Source organism: Stegodyphus dumicola, chromosome 9 (assembly GCF_044657685.1).
Source record: "Stegodyphus dumicola isolate Sdum_Otavi_A_Nest chromosome 9, ASM4465768v1".
NCBI classification, from domain to species: Eukaryota; Metazoa; Arthropoda; class Arachnida; order Araneae; family Eresidae; genus Stegodyphus; species Stegodyphus dumicola.
In genome coordinates, this window is record NC_140776.1 from 38,506,917 (window position 1) to 38,526,323 (window position 19,407).

The 19,407-nt window shown below is 32.4% G+C and overlaps 1 protein-coding gene across 2 annotated transcripts in view; it reads left to right on the forward strand.

The window, feature by feature from the left end:
- Nucleotides 1-19,407, forward strand: part of LOC118197677 (cell adhesion molecule Dscam1-like) — a 952,054-nt gene that overhangs the window by 581,161 nt on the left and 351,486 nt on the right. For both annotated transcript variants that reach the window (XR_015042957.1, XM_085823340.1), the window contains exons 9-10: nt 7,430-7,720; nt 9,699-9,818. Coding sequence is in view for 1 of the 2 variants with exons in the window: in XM_085823340.1 (XP_085679466.1) it covers nt 7,430-7,720; nt 9,699-9,818 (411 nt within the window). In the remaining variant the exon portion in view is untranslated. The remainder of the gene's footprint in view (nt 1-7,429; nt 7,721-9,698; nt 9,819-19,407) is intronic.

Here is a 19,407-nt window from a genome sequence, read left to right on the forward strand (position 1 = left end):
TTGTTTACCATAGCGACACTCTGGCGCTAGATTCACTTAACAGTATTATATTTCGTTCATATTATAACTCATAATGCACAAAATGTATATCATTTAAAGAATAGAATTATGTATATCATTTAAAGAATAGAATTATTCAAATCATTGCCACATGTTCTATTAAAATACTATAATAAAGCTAGAATGATGTATAAAAGAAATTAAGCAAACAAAACAAAAAAGAAACAGTTTTTCACAGACGGCTGAGTATTTCTCATTCAATTAATTCAGTTCTCACTTCGCGAGAAGGCAAAAATACATAAAAACTCAAAATATCTGTATTAAAAATTACGAAGTAAATCTTAAACACTTACTTCCTCGAAAAAATTCCAGTAAGGATTAAGTATGATTGAATTGGCAATAATAAATGAAGGCGTTATCTTTGTTTTTGCGAAGCTAAGTTTCTCTAGATTGGCAACAAATCCACTAGTCTGCTGTTTCAAATGTAAACAATCAATGGCCGCCATAAAAAAACGGCTTAGCGGCACTTAAACAACTTTAAAATTGTTGATAATTCTAAAAATATTGCATACAGATTTACTAAAGGCATAAAAACCTTAACCGGTAGATGAAAACAACATAATTCAATCATTTTTAAAGCAAAAAATGTACAATTTAAAAACATATACGAGTAATCACTGAGCCGGGTAACAGAGTGGATATATGTTTATATATAAATATTTATATACGTTTGGGGCGGCCGATTGCAACCAAAATACAAGGTGCACATCTACATGTTATAGCAATGCTATATACAAAATTTCAACGTTCTGAGGCTACTTGTTTTTGAGTTATACGAGATACGTACGTACATACGTTCGTACAGACGCCACGAAAAATTCTCTTCAGAATTAATTTTAAAGCAGTTTTATGATTTTCTTTTGAGGAAACGAGTCTTTTATTCTTTCCTTACGTACAGATATCACGCAGAAACATCGTTAAATTGCATTCGATAGCAGTCAAAATGGATATTTTCGTTGAAATATGCTGCCGGAAATATTTCGTGATTACAATACTTCCTTTTTACTTCGTACAAGAAAGTAAATAGAAAGAAGGAACTAATGTTTACGAATTTAATATGGAATGAGATCTCTCCAGACTTGTCCACACATATCATAGCGTGCTTTAATACTGGAAATAACGCTGCTAACCACAGCTTAGGGAATTCGGTTCCGTTCCTCCAATAATGTGGTCTTTCAGGGCATTTACAAATCTAGAAGGGGGGATGTCTTCATGCAATTGCTTTTCCAAGGTCATTTGATAAGTTCTTTAGCTGTTAAGATAAGGAGATTATGCTGGCCATGGTATTCGTTCAGCGTCTTCACTTTCAAGGAATTCGTAGACGACTTTCGGTCGATTTGGAAGAACATTATCGTCCCAAAATAAAAAAGTCAGATTCGTATGCACCTCTGAAAAGTTTAGGTACTACGACCCCATAACGATAGCACTGGCTGATCACAGATTCGTTATTAAAACGTGCAGAGGCGTACGTCTATTGATCATTAGTCCTTTCCATATCATCATACCTGCATTATGGAAACGGTCACATTTAGTAATGTTCGTAGGAAGATTTTACATCCCTGATTGTCACCGAGCGTAAACACGATTAGAATCAGGTGTAAAACTAAACCTTGATTATTCAGTAAACAAAACATCGGCCCACCAGTGTTAACTTAAGTTCTAATGTTCTATGCAGCAATTAAAGGGATTCCTCATGTGTTGGTAAGACAAGAAAGACACACGCTTGGCTTTCAGACATTAAAGCCGTTTTCATTCAAAGTTCCGTATGCAGTTTGCCGTGATGCAACAGTTCCAGTGGTATCTGCAATCCCTGATACTGAGCAGTACATTTTATGTTATGACGAACATTTTTTGACAGATACCAATCTTGAGAATCAGTTGTTATTCATTGTAGCTTCCTTACAACAGTTCCAGAAAACTGAATTTGTTTCCATATCGTGGAGACACATCTCACTGCTTTTATGATTGCTTCTAAAAGGCCTATGATTCACCCCTTCACAGATTCTTCCAAATGGTACTTCGAAGCCATAACCAAGCCGTTTTGAGACGTTACACAATGAAATCGAATGCTGTATCGCTGAAATTCACGAAAAGCACTTGATTGATTCACCGTCAGATAATGTAATGCCTTAGTTTTCACATCAAAAACCATTTAATCACTTTTGATTCGATAATGATAATTAAGTCTGTCTTTCACACATTATCAATAATGCATGTAATATCATGATTTTTTGTGCATATAAACATAAATTTTGACATGAGCGTATATTAAATTGCCCTGCAGTCATACGCGTTTCTTCTTAATATTTTATGGAATTTCAACACTCATTGTGTCATCTTACATATTCAAGAATATTACCTGCAATGTAATTTTATACCAGGACTCCACTGTAAAATTATTGCTGCCTAAAGTATTCCGTGACTTTAACATTCTGGGGAAATTAACTAGCAAAATGTAACTTTTATGACTATCACTAAACACTTTAGAAAATGGTTTAAAATATGTACTGTAGAGAAACAGATGCAATTATAACTACTCTTTATTTCGAAGAAGCCAACTGTCTTAACTAAATTGCAGCTACGGAAATAATCCTAATTTGATTGATTTTTTAAAAATCTGAATAACAGCCTGAAAGCAAATGCGTTTTCATTATTTGCAGTGTGCTAATTTTATAGATTACAGCGCTGTATTTTGCAGCACTTAAATTTAGAAAAAGAGCAACCTGTAAACTCTATTGAATGTATAGAATACTAAAAGAAAAAAAAACCTTAAAATTTGAATGCTGTAGTCAGAAAGGTTAACTATTGCTAAATATGCACTATAATTTGCTTGCTGAAATGCATTTGTTGAAAGAAAACGCTTCATGGAAAAAAAACATTTGTTATCCAAATTTAAATTAATTTCTGATTTATAGGAATTTAAGGAAGGTACAGCTTACTTCGATAGAGAATGCTAGGGATCCTTAGTGGCGCATGTTTGCCTACTTGCTAAGTCACTCATAAAGCTGTTACCCATGGTTGTATTATACGTACCTACTGATACTCGCTGGCTAGTTTAATTCAAGGGCCAACTACGTTAGATAATTGTGTCTAGCTTTGAATAAGTCTCGTTTTGTTGATTATAGTTTAGGTTCTTATTTCTTATTTTGAGTTAAAGCCAGAGTAGAGGTTTCCTGTAAGCCCGTAAAGCTGCCAACTGTTACTCTTACTTAAAAAGACTAAAATGGTAGTTTAATCTTTTTCGAGTCAACGTCTTACTTGTTTTGAACTCAGCGATAAGTCGCAACATAGTTCATTAGGTTCCTCGACGTTCATCTTAGATAAAGGGTGAGGAAACCTACAATATCTTAAAATGAAATATGCGTTTTGTACATTGAAGCACGTCTAAAAATGCTTGAAAGACTTTCCGAGCTTTTTCTAACTGTCTCTAATTTTTCAGCTATTAGAACCTTAACATAGCTGGCAATACCCAGATTTAGAAATAATGCATACATAATGTTACTATATAATCGGCTCGCTTCGGCATATTTTAAACGGCACAGTGTGAAGCTGGGTATTAAATGCTGCCAAATTAAGCAATAAGATGTATTATGGGAATTTAATGTCGATTAGGTATAATTGTTTTTATAAAATGAAATAACATCTTGGCACTTGAGCAAGAAGCATCTCAAAAAATTAATATCTGTCGGAAATTATAAAGGATGTTCCCATGATGAAAGCGTAAAGTTTCTTGAGCATTGTTGATATTCTCCTGAGCTTAGTCTAAACAAATAGATGTGATTTTACCTGCGATGATTTCGTTTGAAATCCTTTCAGTATAAAGCACGTTTCAGTAAAACGTTAAGAAGTAGCATTGTAGAAAACCTTTAAGACTTTTGAATATATGTTGTAGCAAAACTAACATGAATCCCATATAGGGCCAAGACAATAATGATGCTATAAAATATCCTACTAATAGAAAAAGCTAATACTTTTATGCTGATACTCGCTGGAAAATTTTGAAAGAAACGCAACAGAAAGTGATTATATCCACCACTGCAGAAACATTACAGTAAACTATACGTCTGCATTTATTAGCAACATGACAAGGATGAAATAATATATGGCTGCGATCGAAATTTGAATACATTATCATTTAGCAACGCAGCTAATCGACGACTGGGTCGCCATTTAAAAAAGGGTATTTCTCTCGCTTTTTTAGCGTGCCTTCGTGGTGTAGTGGTTCTGCACGCTGGGTCCGCGGTTCGATTACCGGCGAAGGCGGTTACTAATTTTTCATCTCTTCGGCTTCCAAAAAATTACCTAATGTCTCTACAGGTGCATTTATTCTATTGTGGTTTATGCGCTATCGAGGAGGTAGATTTAATTCAATCCAAAACGTTTAAATGAAATGCAAGAAAAATTGCGTATAATTTAATATTCCGTGAAAGGAAGTCATGTGGTGTACACATCAGATTTTTTTAATTCCATTTTCAGCAAAGGAAAACACTCCGGAACATGTTCTGTTAAATACGGTGTACTCATGGGTCGTAACAGCTTAGATACCTAATCTTCTTTACATTATCATGTACTGTTCTTTTTGAAATATTTATTCTGTCTGATAATTGCTAAACTGCATACCTTGCATTTTCAGAGATTATGTCCTTTGTTTGCAGAGGATGATTTGCCGGAGCAGACATCATATTCGAGGCTGAAATTTTCACTCTTAAACCTTTCAAAAAACTTTGAACATTGTCATAAGAAAAAGAACTTTTCCAACATACAGTACTAATTTTAGAAGCAGTATGAATAGCACTTACTAGTACTCACTAGTAGGAACGGTATGACTAGCACTAGCCAAATAAAAGAGCAGAGAAATAAATTTTTGGAATCCACATTCTTAGAACTTCACTAAAACAAATTCTATGCCGCAGCATATTCTAGAATAATGCAATGTGCGCAGAAAAGACTGTAATTAAACCCCCGCTTCATTCTAGGTCACTACAAATCGTGACTAACAAAATAATTAGAAGAAGACTCTCTTCAATTTGAAAAACCGCAGAAATTTTCGGATGAGCCAATATATTCATACATCTCTGTACAGAGGAAAAAGGAGTGTAATTGCTTAGATCAATGGACTTCATTCCTACGTAATTTTGTAATACAAAACAAGGCTGTTTCAACAGGCCGGGATTCGTTTTCAAAAATACTACCATTGGATGGTGTGGATGTAATGAGAAATCTTGAAAGTAATAAAAGCTAGCTGGGCGAAAAACAGAAAAACGTAAACGAATAATTAGTTATTGCATTATCTTTATTGTAATTTGTTTTATGTTTTGAATAACATTTATATGCACCATAATTGTACTTTAGTGATAAAATTTAAAAATATATTTGAGTTTATAATTATGTCATGGTAATGAAATATACAACTATTTAAATAAATTACATATGTTTCTTTAATATTAATTTTGTTAATGGATTTAGTATTACATTTATTTAATTTTTAGAAATTCTAGCTTTTGCTCTAATTTAATCTCTTTAATTCAACAAAAAAATAAAAATTTATACAATTCATTATTTGAGCTTAGGTTGTCATTAGATCTGAAAAAGTAGTATTAAATGGCTCTAAAGTTACATAATTTTAGCACTTAGTATTGAGACAATTCGCAGCATATTTTAGTAAGCATTTTTTTCTGAGGAACGGTTTTCCATTAGCATAAAAAACGCATGTTTCGAAAAATGTATATTTAAATAATCTTTATCCTCTTACAAAAACGAATACGATATGCGCAAAACTTTAGCAATCGCTGGAAAAATTTCTTTCTTTCAAAGCTTTAGATTTCTTATGGTATTTGATGAGCTGTCATATAAACCTGCTGAAACTATTTTATACGTAGTACAATATTTACAGTGCTACAGCTTTTTATGCATTTTATGGAAGAATGGCAGTCCATTGCTTTATACAGCATTCTATTTCTGAATGTTTACAGATATATACGCTCGGTGTATGTACATATATTTTCAGCTCGTACATTCTTTTAAGAGTACATCATTATTCAAATAAATATTCTTAAAACATTTCAAAGGCGGGATTTCTCTTACAAGATATTTACATTTTGCTTTAAATAAATCTGCAAATCACATTCAACAAAGGTTTGTGAACTTGAATAGCACTACACAAGTACTTTTGTATTAACTAAATGATAAAGCATTACCATGGAATTTCACTTACTTATGGTTTTTAAATAGGAATTTAATTAATTATATACTAAATGATTTTAAGTTAAAACAAATTTGTTAATTAATTTAATGAGAATCTGAATAATAAGATAAAATTTCCGCCTGAAAATAAAGAATTAACGTTTTGCAAGTTCAATGTCTTTCGCCGAGTGGGTCCAAAAGTAAACTTTCAGTTTTGAGCACTGAAAAATCTGCTTCTTGACCGCTGGGCGAATTGCTTGTTTTTACGTAGAAACTAATTTTAATTGTAAAAATGGTTTTCAAAGTGTTTTTAACTTAGCGTTTTATGTTTTTCTGCATTTCACAATTTTTAATGAAGATGTTTTGAGTTTTTATGTATTTTTGCCTAATCCGAGGTCAGAATTGAATTATTGGTTGCTGTCTTGTTCATATTATGTTGAACAATGGTTGCCAGAGTCTACTTCAAAGAGAGGTTGGACTTCTATTTTTCACCGCCAATTTTCAGAGTGCACCCCGGGGGGGGGAATCTCCCCTTCCACCAATCCCTCTCTCCTTCCACCAGTCTACACGAGAGGACTTTCGACTCCCCGCATATTTAGCTTGCCTCCATCCCGCATTGACACTATACATTTACAAATACCCCTGTCTTCTCCGGGATTCGAACTCGGACCCTTTGGCACGGTAGTAGGCTCCCCTAACCACTACACCCTCTGGGCGATGGTGAATTAATTGAATGAGAAATATACATGTGAATGAAATTCGAGGAAATAAGTTTAAATGAAATGCAGCCAAAATTATGTATAATACAATAGTCCACACAAGGAAGCCATGTGATGATCACATCATACTTTTTTTATTTTGGAACACCAGTTCAATACCTCTGCTGGCGAGCTGATAAGCAAAAATATAATATGCTATGTTCGTGGATATGTCCTTCGTGTAAGCATATAAATTTATACATCATAAGGAAAGAAAATATTGGAAGATACCTTAAATAGACAAACATTTTAAGAACTTAAGATGTAAAATTTCCATGAATGAGAATTTTGACTTAATTTTTATAAATGGGAGTGTACAAAATCATGAATAATATAAGAAATAACAGTATTGTTATTTGATAATGTATTTTGAGATTACAATACAGAGAAAAAATATTTCTGTATTTAATTAAGACTTTTATTTTTAGCTGGACCGAAGCTGGCCAGTTTTGCTTTTAGGGATAATCTACATGAAGGAATGAGGACAGCAGTTACATGCATAGTTCTTGCAGGAGATGGACCTCTCACAACAAGATGGTTGAAAGATGACAGGCCAATCACAGAGCACGAATTAAATGTTAATATTCTCCAAGAAGATGACGGATTTATTTCTACACTAACCTTTAAGAATCTGACTTACAAACACAATGGAAATTACACGTGCATTTCTACTAATGATGTCGCCTCTGGTTCATACAGCGCAACCCTCACTGTAAAAGGTATGCCTTTGCATTTGTTTTGAATGATTTATAGTTTTCAACAAATTCTCTAAGTTGAGGATGCATTTATTTAAATAAGTTGTACCTATTTTCAGTGCTACTGTGCATTTTTTTATTTTGTTAGTGGTATAACTTACTTGTGTAAGCCTCGTGGTATACTTTGTGGAACACGAGGAGTTAAAATTAAATTTAACCCCCCAACCAAAACAAATGTGAAATTCAAAGGCACTGGAATGAAGTTTTGTAATCTTAATGAATGCTGATGCATTGTGTAGCGCAAATTTTAATTAAAAAAGGCAACTTTTCAGATTATTCCTTTGGAATTAATTAGTTGTATCAATTTCACGGAATGGAATCTTGAAGGTAATGAAATGTACTTTAGATTTAAGAATGGTACTTTGATACTTTGTTGGTTATTCTTTCATGCAGCGGGAGATGCATTACTCCTGCTCATTCCAAACTCCTGAATGATTCCCTTAAGGATCTTGACGTATGTAAAAGCCCAAATATGAAGCTTTTTCAGTTCAGATAGCCTTGCAAAAGAAAAAGAGAAGTGAAGCCCTGAGCTACGGTGATCAGCAAGCCATGTCTGGGGCAGCTTCAAAAGGACAGGGAAGATTTAAAAATCTGAAATTCTAGAATATCTATTTTATTCTCTTAATCCATAAAAGTGGTTCGTAAAATCTTCGAAGATGAAAATGATTATCGGTTAAAAATTATACATTGAAGTAATTTAAACTACTAAAGAATTATTAAACCCAGATTATCAAGAAAAGCATAAAAATGACGTCTACCAACATGTTCCAGAGAATTTTAATTATGACAGAGTTCTCAAAATCGAACATAAAATTTCAACGCGGGTTTAGAGACAGCTTTATTAGATCAATTTTTTTTAAACTATAGGTCACGATCCAAAATGGGTAGCAAATCGAAATTTGGGGCTCACGAGAATTCAGTTCGGTAGTTGAATTTAAAGAAACTGCGTTCATAAGACTTTTAAAGAAATTAACTTAATGAGATTAGACTTACAAAGACATTACATTAATTGATATTAATCAGATTAATCACCTGTTATATAAAGTGCAAAAGAATGTGTAAAGATAATATAGTGATTCAAACCTAAAACTGTTGTTTACACAAAAATCCTTGATGAATTCTGATTGGAGTTAGAACTAGATTTCTCATTATTTCCGAAATGGCATTAAACTTTCTTCTCTCATTCAGAACCATATATTTTTATAAAACTACTTTTTCAGCTTCAGCGCTATTTAAAACCAGATATCGTTCAATGTTGAAACATGCTGAAAATGTTTTATGTCCAGCACTATCAAATATCGCACCGACATTTTATTTGCTATGCAGTGGAAATTTTAAAGGAAGAAATATTTATCGATTTGAACGAAACAGAGAAGTTAGTAATTTAGGTAAAATTTAACATCTTTAATTAAAATGGTGGCTTTTTTAATTTGGTTAGTGTTTGAGTAAATTTTAACTTTTTCCATAAAAAGGACATTATTTTTTTAATTGAAAACGTTCAGAGAAAGTAAACAATAAGATACAAGTTGATGAGCATGATTTTTGCTATTTTAACTCATAATTGAGCTGTTTTACTATTGAAAATAACTATCAAATACGTTTTCTAATTTTTTTATTTGAAATGGTCTTATTCAATATATAGAAGACTTATTAAAGTAAATAAAATAATGCAAGCAGTATACATTATCTTTTACTAATGTATCATTTTTAACAATCTTAAACATTATTTTGATATTTATTTGCTGCTAAAAAGAAATTAAATATAATTTATTAATTGTAAAATGCCCTTATTAGAATCTATAATTATAATAGTAATAATAATAACGCAGTTTCACATGGACATTTTTCAGCGAATTTTAAATAGTTAATGCTATGGCATAACTCTTCAAAAACACTTTATTGTGATATTTTCTGTCAATAAATATGTTCTATTTTTACTTAGTTCCTCCTCGCTGGATTCTGGAACCCAGCGACATAGCAACCGTCGCTGGACGACCTGCAAGAATCGACTGCCAAGCGGATGGTGTACCACAACCTCACGTGCGATGGAAAATGGCCACAAGTAAGGGTGATTCTGCATTAATATATGCCTAAAACGTGTTTCTCTTTCGCTCCTTTGCGTTAACAGATTTTAGCGCCATCGCTGCGAAAGCGACTCAGATTGTTGCCGAGAATCTGATGTAGCTTTTAGAAAAACATTAAGAACGTAAGTTTCAAATTGTAGCAGAAACTCCTTCAATACACTGTAGTGCTTTTCATTTCCATATGAAGTGTATAATGGACGAAATTTCTGAGAAGTATGTAATACTTTCCCTAGACTGCTCACCAGTTTTCTCGGCATGATTATTCAGTTGAAAGATCCATTCACGCTGTTCGCTTTGAATGTTTGAATAGAATTTGCATTTATGCATTTAAAAGCAGAAACGCATTAGAGAGGAATCTTTAAATTTTAAAAGGCGTGTACTTGTTATGTTTAATACTCTGGATTCGTAAGCTTTATTTTTATCAGGAAATAAATTCTACTGCTTAATTATAAACACAAGAATAAACGTTTTGCAACGGTATTTTACTAGCTAAAAATCAGTGGATTTTAGTGAAGTAATAACATCGAAATAATGTGCATTTTTTATTCGCATCCATTCCGAAGATTCATGTGAAAATCTGCAGTAAATACGTATGTAATTTTATCTAGTTTACTTAAGTAAGATATATTTTGATTTTCTTATCATGCCAGATTAACATGGAGTCAAACGTTGGCTGCGCTGATATAAATCTCAATATCCAAAACCATATCTGGCCATGATAAGCTGTTCAAGACAAATACATGTGTAGTATGCATATACATATGCACACAGACATATATAAAATGAGAGAAAGAAAGAGAAACAATAAGTAAGAAATTTAGAACCAATTCCACAAAGTGGAATTTAACCATGAAGTGAAATTTAAAAATAGTAAATTTTAAAATTCTCTATAAATAAATAAAATCAGCCAAAATCGGAAAAAGTAAAGAAATGTGAAATACTAAAACTTCAAAATAAACAAACGCCACAAAAATATAAATACAAAGAAAGGAAGAGGAATGCAATAAAATCTGATATAACATTATCGAGGGGAGGTTCATCAGACTCCATTGAACTCCCCTTCCTATAAAAAAAAAAACACTGCGTTTCTGTTATCCAAATTTAGCTGATGAATCATTCTAAATTATTTAATTACAACAGTTCACCCGAAAATTCTGAATCCCTCAAATAATTTAGCATGGTTCATCAGCTAATTTTGAATAATAGAAACGCAGAATTGCGAAGGGCGTTCGATTGAGTCTGATGTATCTCCTCTTGATAGCGTCATGTCAGATTTGATTGCATTCCTCTTCCTTTTTGTATGCGTATGTTTTTGTATTTTTGAAGTTTTACTATTTCACATTTCTTTAATTCTTCTTATTTTAGTTGATTTTACATATTTTTAGGGAATTTTAAAATCTACTCTTTTTGAATTTCACTTCATTTAGGTCTTTGTGTAATTGATTCTAAATTTCTTATTTTTTTGTCTATACTTATTAATTTTCAGCAGCGTCGTGCGCGGAAATAACTTGGGATAATTTTGTTTCAAATAAAAAATTGTGATTCTGTAATATATAATATATATATATATATATTCATATTTACATTAAGGGTATATAAATACCATATGAAATAATTATGTGTTTAATATATGTAATATGTAAGCTTTAATTAAGCAAAAATATACGTTTCAGTACAGTTGCAATCTACTTATGTTGCTAACGTGTTAAAAATATATGTTCATTCCAAATGCTATTAACGTTTGAAATTAATTTCGAAGTGAGGAATTTATTTATCACTACATCTTGTTATTGTTGGTGATATAAATACCACAAAAATACTACAGTGATTGCTGTATACTGCAAATTCTTAATAAATCACTAAATACCATTTTTCCTAGAAACTGGAATTTCACATTTAGTCGCGAATCGAGATTTCAAGGAATTTTAAACCATATTATTTATATCTTTATTGTTACTTCTACATTCGTCAGCTTCCACCAGGATGCAAATTAGTCAACGTACATAAGAAGATAGTTATTGATGTTAAAAGAGAGCTCTTGGTAATGACTGCTGTCCTACTAATTTCGCTGAGGTCTTTCATAAATCTCAATAATTTACTAAATTGGCTTTAGCCTTTTGCTAGGGTATTCGCTGGCATATTTAGAGGATCTGAATGAAAGCTTACTGTAGGACTTTGTCGTGGAATATGATACTTTAATTATTTTAAGTTTTACTTTGATCTGTGAAATCCTGCAAACAGAGATGACTCATTTTGCAGTACACGAGTAGTACAGTTGTTAAGTTGAAGTTATAATGAAAGGTGTAATTTAAACCTTCTCCCGTTCATAGTTATTTCATTAGAAGTCTAAGACGGGACGAGAGCTTGTCTAACTACCTACACGGAGCTAGAAATCAGTTTTGAAATACTCAAGCTAAAAGGTCTTTCTCCCGCCTTCTTAGCATGCCTTCGTGGTGTAGTACTCCTCACGCTCGATGCGTATTCAATAGGTCCGTGGTTCGAGTCCCGGCGAAGGCATTTCTAATTTTTCATCTTTCCTGTTTCCAAATAACCTAATGTCTCTACAGTGGGGCACGAACTAAAACGGGTGGTGAATTCTTCGCCACCAGGATTAGGCGGTTGGGTCCCTTAAACCCCATTCGCCTTTTACAAAGGGGAGTACATAAGGTACTTCTCGTGTGTAGTGCTCAGCGCGCTCGACGCGAATTCGAGGTTCCGTGGTTCGAGTCCCGGCGAGGGCATTGCTTATTTTCCACGATTTCTGCTTCAAAGTAATCTAATGTCTCTACAGTGGTGCACGAACTAAAAACGGTGGTTGATGATGATTCTCCACCACCAGGATTTGGCAATTGGGTCCCCTAATCTCCAGTCGCCCTTTGAAAGTGGGAGTACATAAGGTATTTCTCATGCCTTCCTTGATCTTCGCAATTGAAAATATTAGAGCCATATTTATCACGAACATTCTCTTTCTTATACGGAACTGAGTTCCCCTTCTTTCCTGAAATTTTTGTGCTTCCGTATGCACCTGTGTAAACACATTCGAATGACTAAACTGAACACATAGCAATATTTGAATCCAAGGTTTCTTGGATTCAGATATTTCTTTGTGTTCCAAATATTGCTTCTTTCATTTCCACCAATTATACCCATTACGACGTCTTTTTAGCATCTGACTGAAGAGAGATTTTGAAAAATTTAATCATTTGAGTTTTAAATATTGTAAATCAAATATAATAGTATAGACATATGACTTCCTTTTTTTGCAGCATATAACTATATTTGGTGCGATATGCTATCATGCGCAGTGCGATCCTCACTCTATCTTTGCTGGCTGGAAACTAATGTCTGTTACAATTATAGGGATATTAGGTTATTTCGAAGTAGAGGGCATGAAAAATAAGCAATGCCCTCGACGCAACTCGAACCACGGACCTCTCGAATACACGACGAGCGTGCCCAGCATTGCACTACGAAGGCATGCTAAGAAGGCGAGAGATATATACTCCCTCTTTTAAAGGGCGACTGGGGATTAGAGGACCCAATCGCGAAATCCTGGAGGTGGAGAATCATCATCCACCACCCTGTTTAGTTCGGGGTCACTGTAGAGACATTGGGTTATTTCGAAGCAGGGAAGATGGAAAATGAGCAATGGCTTCGCAGGGACTTGAACCACGGACCTCTTGAATACGCACCGAGCATGCTGACCACTACGCCAAGAAGACATGCTAAGAAGGCGGGAGAAATAAAAATATGTATTAAAAATTCTTGTAAATAAAAAAAAAGATTTTAATATATCTTATACTTCTATTAGCATTGCAGTGATCCTGAATTTTATATACGTATATGAATATAAGCGTATGATAAATACTTAGTAATAAAAGTTGCTACGTATGCATAATAATCTACATACTTAAACTTTGGCATTATAGAAATTTAATACTGTCATTTGTTATCTTGTGTTAATTAATTAATTAAGAATGCATTTTATGTGAGTTATAAATAATCCTGTGTTGAATTTTAGTTTTCTTTTTGAAATTAAAAGTTACATATGATTTCAGTATTAACGTAGGAAGCAATTTTCTTTCGGAATTTTCATGCATATAGAGCAAATGTAGCCTTAAAGTTATTAAAAAATTGTAAAACAGGTAAAAAGAAGTAGGAACAGCACTTCCTTAGATGAATTTATGAAAAATTAACTAAGTTGATTGAGTAATCTGTACAGCTGAGAATTTTAGATGTGTCAGATATTAATTTGAGGGAAGTTGTTTAATATTTTCAAATAACTTGCTGAAGTCCGTAAACTGTAAGATGGCTTACAAAAAATCAATTAAAAGACTTGAATTAATTTGGCCAAGGTAGTAATAATTTCCCAATTTTTTAAATATTTATCATTTTTAATTTTAAAAGTAATTAATTAATTTTTAAAAGATAAAAAGTACTTACTCTTGAGATGATTAGACGTCGTAAATTAAAGTGACTTTTATTTAGAAAAAATGTAATTAACCTTAAACTAGGAGAAATGGAAGCATAATTCACGCATATACAGTTCGCATATTTTTATACGACTTTGCTTTACTTTAAAAAACATATCACCTATTTGGAAATTGTTTTTAACTGCAACTATACTTTTGAAAATGTAAATTATCGTCTGCTACTCACAATTTTGTTTTCATGTAAAATGGCGCTTTTAAAGAAACAATGGACAGAAGGTTATGTTTGTGCTCTTTCCTAAGAAAATTATTCGCATCTAGGTATTACAAAATGCTGTGAAAGCCATGAGTTTTCGGTGTCTAAAGCATCGATAGATAATATTATCAATAAGAAAGGAAAGAAAAATCGTCAAATTTTAGCTTCAAGGAGTAAAATACTTCAAAAACCATATCCAAGATAAAAACATAATGTTTCGAATGTTGCAAAGGTAAGAAATTTAATGTGAAAAGAAAATCCGTGAAGTTAAATTACAGTTCCATAATATTTAAAATGCTCAGTGACAACTGTAAATGATTCCTGTAAACTGATTAATGCTGATTTTAATCTTAATAAGGCGAAAAAGACGCAATGTGCGCCTGATTTCTCCATAACATACCGCCGAAAGCGCATAATTTGTAAGGATCTTAAGTTTTACTAACGTTTATTTTATTTTAAAACTCTACTATCTTTTCTTATTTTTCCACTTCCGGCCAGAATTAAATGTGTTAACTTGTTTATGCAAATTGTACTTGCTAACGCCCAAGTATTTTAAGTTGTAGCTTTTTGCCAAGAGTTAGAGAGAGAGGGAAAGTGAGCCGCCTTGCCACTGCATTCTGTACGAGTTTTCAATCGGTTGCTGCTTACCTTTAAAGCCAGAGGTTTAATCCTCTTGATATTTAAAATGTATTGTAGTTTCAGCAGTTTGCGTACTACCTACGTAACCTTTTAAAAAAGGCCAGTCTTAGAGTTAGGCATTTGAATACTAATTCAAAGTTAGCTCTTATTTAGACTTTTAGTTAGTAATTTTATATTTTTACGTTCAGACCACAAGTGGTTGGTCTCTGTATCCCGAAGTGTGGGAGCATCTGTAATCTTATAGAGAATAAAGGGTAAAGTCAACCCTTCCTGCTAGTGTCATCCATTCCACCCATACTTGAACATAGCTTGAGTAAGCTCCTGTTCTTATTCAGGACACATAATGTTTCCGAAGCAGATAAAAAGACAAACAAGTCCTGATAAATTCTCTTTGTTAAACAATTATTGGGACAAAAATAGAAAAATGTTGTCACAATAGATGAATCCTAGGTTTATTTAAATGACCGCAATTAAAAGAGATCCATTTATTATCATTAAAGAGAATAAAGAACATAGTAGAGAATAACTGTTAACATCAACTTCACATATTATCAAAAGTATATTTTATACTAATTTTCAAATATAAAATATCATCTGTTCACCCACAGTATCAGCAGTCAGTAGAACTGCATCAAGACAAAGCAAGCATCCATATGTCAAAATATATTGTTAATTTCCTGAATAAAATGGAACAAGAAGCGGGTATCGAAGCCATACCTTCACTCATATCCCTACTAAATCTCCCGATTCATCATCCACGGAACTGTTTTCGCTTTTGGACTTTGAAAAAGATAATTGTCCAACGTCCCCTTACAGTCCTCCTTGGATACTGGAAAGCTGTTCACGACGAGTGGAATAAAATACCTCTTTCGGACTTTATAGTCTTGGAAATTACTCTGTAAAAAGGTAGTGAAGAATAAGTATTATCAAAAGGAACATTTAAAATACAAAAATTTTAGGTAAAATATTTCGGTAAATACAATGCAAATCGTGTAAAAATATGCGAACACCCCTGTATTTTACAGTGGATTCATTCAACTCATACGTATTAAAGTACCTTTTTTTTATTTAAACTGCGTACATGTATATTCATATATATGTACGCATGCATGTATGCAGGTATACAATGTACTTACTATACATGAATGCAATGTGCTATATATGTATGTGTAAATAGTAAAGAGAGGTGTTAATGGCGTGAATAAATAGGTGCAAACATAATAGTCAATGCAGTATTTATTCTTATTCTAGTTAAGAAAAATTTTTAAGCCAACATACGAGTATTACGCTCGGGAAACATATTCTTACAGACAAAACAGCAGGCGCGAGCAAGTTAAAGCACAGGAGCTAGCAATGGAAAGGAAAAAAATAAGGAAAATCAAACAAACCAGCATCGATGTTGTCACATTTTAATACGACCAGTTTTCACATTTTAATATTATTTAAAAGAAAAGTATTCTCATAATGATGAATATTTTAACTTTCTTCCGTTCTATTCAACAGCAAAGGTAAATAAATTTTTACTTTGTGTGTACTTTAACAGAAGCGGAAAATAAGCGGATTTGCATTAAGCATTTTTTATCTTGCCTTACGTTTAATATTTGATGTTTAGATTGTTATTTTTTAATGTGGATATTATTCCTGAAATTAAAAATTAGTATTAATTGGACGTATTTATGAAGAGATTATAAGATTTCTGATTTTCCTAATTAAATTACAGTAATATATATATATATATATATATATATGAACTTTTTGAGTAAATGAAACTGTGGTGGTAAATACTCGAATTAATTACTTACATTATTATGAATTTAAGACTGTAATAATTAGGATTTTAACAAACACATTGCATTAATATTCAATATTTGATTTCTTAAATCATGTAATATATATCCAACCATAAAACATTAAAGATTTATTTGAGCCTATTTTAGATGGTGACACTAATTAAGGTACTTTAACAATGTGGATTAAACTAATGATAAAAATATCAAATCAGCTTCATAAAATAAATATTGGCAAAACTAAGCACAAATAAAATATTCATTCATTTTAGTACATATTTATATCCTGTTTGGAATAATATGCAGTATTTTATAATTTTCATATATGTGTCATTCTTAAATTTTAATCCTTTAGACAAAGTCCTTCTAGCCTGTTTTTTCTTTTAATCATAATTTGGAAATCTCTTAAATATTATTACCATATATACATTATAATATTTTACCCTAAATAAGTAGTACTGAAATCCAGTAAATCTAAAAATTAATTTTCAAATATTTAAGCAAATTTAATTAAATACTAAGAAATATGACTTTAGAAAATTCGCTTTTTGTAATGAGTATTCTTATGTTTGATTTCAATGTGAATTCCAACTAGGAAAAGTTATGTTCGTCGAGAAAATATATTATAAATCCAGCTGTTGAAAGGACTCTTTTCGCTTATTAGGAGAGCAACAAATGAACTTATTTGCCTAAATCAAAGCTCGTACTGAGAGATGAATACCTTTTGTGTTTACGAAACTTTAATTGACAATAAGCATTTATATTTTTAACTTTAAAACAGGATATTAGTTGAAAATATCTCCCTTTGAATATTTTCCCCATTAGCAGTTCCTGATATCAAAAGTAAATAATCACTTTCGGAGATCAAAACTAATTTCATGTTCCCTATTCTGGTATAAAAATGTCGATAATACCATTTTGCATCTGTGATTTAAGTATTGGCTTGTTTGATTATGGAAAAGCACTTGAGGGCTATCTGTTTAAGGGGAGGGATGCCTTTGTACAGCACTTTCTAAAATCAACTGGCTCGTATACTAGTTAAACACTGGCCAAACAACGAAACCGCCCATGCATGCGAGCCCATTCGCCGCAATTCGAGGCCCGGACCGAAATACCAGTATTCAGCGAATTTACTTCTCGGTGGGCTTCATTTTAATTAAATTAATCAGGATTCAATACTAATGCAATCTTAACCTTTTTTTTTTTTTAGCCCAAAGGGCGTTAGCTCAGAAGGGCTATAAATTTCATTTTGGCATTTTGCGTTGAAATGTTAGAGCTACGCATTATATTTAAAGAAATTAAGTAACGAAGCATCTGCATGAATTTATGTATGAATCTCGCACTGCGAAAAAACAACGGAACCTAGAGACATTAAATTTTTAATAAGTTGTTCTAGAATATGAGGATCTGGAAGCCCGAAATTGGAATTTGGGCTTTGCTTTATTATCTATTTAATATTTATGAAAACCAGAACGCTTTTATTGTTAAGAAACTCAACGATTTCAAAGCGAGCAATAACAACACTAAAAAAAAAAAAAAAAAAAAAAAAAACAGTTTTATCTCCAGCGCGCGAGATTATGTATCGGAAATTCTAAAGATATGTTCATTTTAAAATTATTTTGCGAATGTGATATTGAATTAAATTTTATGGCTTAAGTGCAAAGAGCATGATATCTAATAAATAAAGGTCACATACAAAGCGTTAAAAAACGCGCGTTTGGGTCTAATATAAAATCTGAAAGCTTTCAGTGTAATTTTTTAAAAAATTTTATTTTACTTTATATATATATATATATATATATATATATTGTTGTATGTTTGAAATTCTTTAATATGCATGCTAGCAAGAATTAAGATTTGTGTTTCCTCCTCTAGATTCAGGTTTCTAGATTCATATTTCAGAGGTTTAAAAGAAAGGCAAAGAAAGTGTTATTAAACATAACTGCAACGGCTAATTGTAAAATATTATATTCTGAATAAAATCCATTATCGAAGTATTTAAAAATTCCAAAATGAAAACAATTTTCCCTTTTGTTGTTGTGACTTCAGCAACATCATCACGAAGTCTGCGAAATTAGCTCTGGCTAGGTGTGCAAGACTACATCTGTTTGTGCATAGGCTGTGGGCACCTGATGGGTGATCGAACTAATCTGACCAGTTCCGCCCGAGATTTAAAGGATAATCGATTTCGGAATCGACCTAAGTGTCTTTCATCCGTCTTCCCCTACAAGTAAACCTCTTGAAAGGATGTTCGGCTTGGAGAGTATTTTTTGTTCCCTCATGCCGCAAAGACCCTGTACGTTAAGAAGATCTAAATCTTCTCTGAGATTCGAACCTGAATCTAACTTGCAGCACTAACCACTATATCGATTAAGGCAGTAGTTGTACTTAAAATTCATTAGTCGATTAGAATTTCTTCCTAGTGGATTTTCAAATATTGGCTTTTGCCAATTGT